At 42.5% G+C, this 3968-nt stretch overlaps 1 protein-coding gene across 1 annotated transcript in view; it reads left to right on the forward strand.

Moving 5' to 3' along the window:
* Positions 1 to 854: 854 nt before the first annotated feature.
* The window catches only part of Slc25a13 (solute carrier family 25 member 13), a 276904-nt gene continuing 273790 nt past the window's right edge, over positions 855 to 3968 (forward strand). The window contains exon 1 of the mRNA XM_023716885.1: positions 855 to 956. Coding sequence (XP_023572653.1) covers positions 855 to 956 — 102 coding nt within the window. The remainder of the gene's footprint in view (positions 957 to 3968) is intronic.

Here is a 3968-nt window from a genome sequence, read left to right on the forward strand (position 1 = left end):
GTATGATGTTTTTAATTCTTCTGGAAAGATACGCAGAAGGGGAATTGCTAGATCAAGTTGCTAGCTCAATCATAGCTTTTTGAGGAATTTCCACACTGATCTCCACAGGAGTCGCACGAGTCTACACTTCCACCAACGGTGAAGAAGGGCTCCTTTTTCCCCACAGCCCAACCAGTATTTGTTACTGGTTGATTTCTTTATGATAGCTGTTCTTTCTGGGGTGAGGTGGAATCTCAGTGTTGTTTTTATTTGCATCTCTCAGATGATCAGTAATGATGAACACGTTTTCATATATTCATTTTCTGTTTATATTTCCTCCTCTGAGAAGTGGGGGTTCACCACAGATGCCTATTTTTGGTTTGGGTCTTTAGATTTTTGGGAAGTCTGATCTTTTTTTCAATTCTTTATATATTGTAGCTATTAGTCCTTTGTCTGAGAAGACAACTAGCTATAATTTTTTCCACTCTGAATTTTCTAAATAAAGCTGCAAACAGAGAATGACAGCTGTACTCAAGACAAAGGACAGAACATGGCCTCTTAACCAACACTACCTTCCCCTACTTTGAGGCAGTAAAGTGAGGGAAAAGCTGAAAAGGTAACTAAGCCTTCTCCACTCTCACCCCACTCTTCAGCTTCAGGTAAAAAGGGAGGCAGATTTAAACAACTAAAAGTGTTTATAGTAAGTTATGTAGGTCCTCCACTACAGCAACCATGGAAGAACAGTAGCCATGGCCCTCCGCTGTCCCATGGCAGTGGGCCTGAACAAGGGCCACAAGGTGACTAAGAAAGTGAGCAAACCGAGGCACAGCTGCCATTGAGGATGCCTCATCAAACACACCAAGTTTGTGCGGGACATGATCCAGGAGGTGTGCAGCTTTGCCCCCTACCAGCGGCGCACCATGGAGCTGCCTGAGGTCTCCAAGGACAAACACGCCCTCAAGTTCATCACGAAGAGGGTGGGACACACATCCATGCCAAGAGGAAGCACGAGGAGCTGAGCAACGTGTTGGCCGCCATGAGGAAGGCAGCTGCCAAGAAGGACTGAGCCCCTTTGGATAAACCTTTGCAGGAAAAAAAAAAAAAAAAGTTCTGTAACATGTTTTGGGAGCTCCAGTTACTAGGACCATCGTACCCAATTAAAGTTTCACCAAAGAGTAGATACCATGCATCGAACTCAAGAATCTATGACTCAATTATTTAATTAAAACTTATTTATTTTTAAAAACTGGAAAGCATGATATAAATGCATGTATGCTGCTCTCTACGTACAAAAATAACTTTTAAGGAAAACACTGGATGTTGGGTTCTTTCTGTGCAGGAGCTGTCTGTGACACAAGCAAAGCATCTGCTACAGCACATTTACATTTCTCCACTCAGGGCCTGTGTTCACTCTTTCTTTTTGACCTCTGTGCAAATGAAATTTGTGAAGCAATCATTGCACCTACTGGAGCTGAGAGCCTCTTTGCATTTCCATTCATCTCATTCTTTCCAGGGTTCTGCTTTCAGGCACACAAAAAGAAAAAGCTAATAGAGCAGCAGGCCTTGGTCTGAAATCAGCGCTCAGAGTATCAGCCCACGTAGAAGCAGATCTCTTTGTAAGGTTGAATGGGGCTGATAAAATAACCGATTGTCCTGTTGTGCGGAAGCTGTGGGGATCCAGCTAATGGGACTCACAGAGGTCCCAGAGACCCACCTCCCAGTTATAGTAAGAAACTGGTGAAAGAGCAAGATCTAAAGAAAGTGTTGCTATTGATGAATTAACCAACATGTAAATGTGTTTGCACATATCTGTAGTCTTGTGTACGTGGGAGGAAAACTCGACCATGCACACATATGCAGGTTTGATATATCCCATGTCTGTTGTATATTTTAGTGTTATTTATCAGTTCTTTTGGAAATATTCCCCATATTTGGACTATACTCCCATCAAGAAAAGAGGCTCCCAGGAATATAGGGCTACACATTCCATTAAAACCAATCAATGGTGCTGTTAAACTATATAAATATTTCCATGCAATTATCAACAGAAGCATAATCATCTGAACAATACTACACCAATAAAACATATCCTGAAACACACTGCAAAAGTCAAAATGTTCATTAGCAATCCCCAGCCCCTAAGTCTCTTTTATGTGTGATTTCCAGCTCACTTACTAATTTAAAAGCCAAAACAGGCACATTCAACAGCTGAAAATTACCAGGACAACTCCAGTGTCTTCCCATTGGCCAAGAACATACTGTGCGTTTTGGCTCTGTACCTCCTATCACATCAGACAGAAAGGATGTGCAAGAAATATTTCATTTGGATCCAGGTGGTGAAGCTGGTGGTAAAAAAAGAGGTGGCAGCTAATACCAAACAAAATCAAAAGTGTGTGTGTGTGTGTGTGTGTGTGTGTGTGTGTGTATGCACATGTTGGACGCAGACCAGGGAACACCTGCTTTAACAGGGAAGAATAAGTAGTTCTTGCTAAAGCATAAACAATAAATATGGCCTCGCAGTAAAACTAAGTCTGCACGTGTTATTTCTCTTTATAAAATATGTAATCACTTTCCAAAGCTGCTTTATTTTTTACAAAGAATAGAGTCTTAGGTAAATGGAAACAGCTGTAATGCTTTAATATGGCATCTTGAGCTCATAGAGCTGAAAAGAAAAGTTCCCCTTCCAGGAAGCCTGAGAGGAGGAAGTCATACCGCGTGGCTTTCCTCCACTGCTGCAAGATCTTCCCAGGTTAGAGGCCTGTGCATGCCACCCTGATCCTTGTGTAATTACAGTATTAGTAAACAATTCGACTCCTCAGTGTATCCATGGTGGGATCCTTACAGACTCGAAAACAGAAATAGCTGAAGAGGCAATCTGGGATAATCCAGTACCATTTAACATGGCCCTAGTGGCTGTGTCACAGTCAACCCACAAGCCCAAAACAGCATGTGTTGGTGTAGAACTTGGGAAAATAGGAGATGAGACAAAGCTGTTCCGGCAGCACGGGCTAAGGGCCACAGCCCACGTCCATTTCCTTTGGAAGTCTTGGAGACCTAGTGGAAATGAAGGGCACTAATAGTCATTCTAGACAGTTAGAGTTTGGCTACTCTCCCCTCAGCATCTCTTGTCTGGTTACATTAAAAAAAAAAAATACAGGATTCAGGAAGGACTCGGATGTCAGAAGGCAATTCCAGAGTAGGAAATTTATGAATTTGTAGCTTGCTGTCTGGTGCTACTACTCCCCCATGCACCACAAGGGTACGCAGATTCTGCCAGCCCAGGCCTAAGCCACGATGACACCACGAGTACCTACTGAGAAGAGGTTTTTACTGAATATGTTGAGAAGATCACACTCCACTTTACGTTGTTTCTCTCCTCTTCTATGTACCTGTATCCTATATCCTCACTGAGACTGTAAACAACATAGTTTAGCTCCCATCACTCACAGATCCTCACGGAGCATCCTAGAGTCCTCTGTAAAGATGTCGACTCCTCTGTGCAGGTCTGTGGCCACAAATAAGTAGGCACTTTCCATTTATTTCAGCTACTCTGTTTAATACAAGTTGGCCTCTTAAACTTTCACCTGTCTGCAAACACAGACTGTAGTAAAACCTACCAGCTTCTAAATGAAATTAGACTCTCCAAGTCCAGGTGGGGAGCGACAAGAGATGAACATGTGATGCAGGATATTTAGTTCACGTATGTCCTGATACCAAGAATTATTTGTATAATAAACACGTCAGAAATACTGTCCAGGAGCTAAACACAAATTGTCTCTGGTTTTAGTTAAGACAACTTTCTATTTCACTTTTCTGAGCTGTTTCTGAAAAAATAGATGACACATTTCTCTTAGGGAAGTCTGTTTAGAGTGAGTTATTCAGTGGGTAACACTGCAAGGCATGACTTGCACAGGCAAAACAGCTACCCACAACCCCAAGGAAACGCAGCCCGCACAGAGGGAACAGGTAGCTGGTAAGTACGTGCCTTA

This window comes from Octodon degus, unplaced genomic scaffold (genome assembly GCF_000260255.1).
Source record: "Octodon degus isolate 3935 unplaced genomic scaffold, OctDeg1.0 scaffold00050, whole genome shotgun sequence".
Classification (NCBI taxonomy): Eukaryota; Metazoa; Chordata; class Mammalia; order Rodentia; family Octodontidae; genus Octodon; species Octodon degus.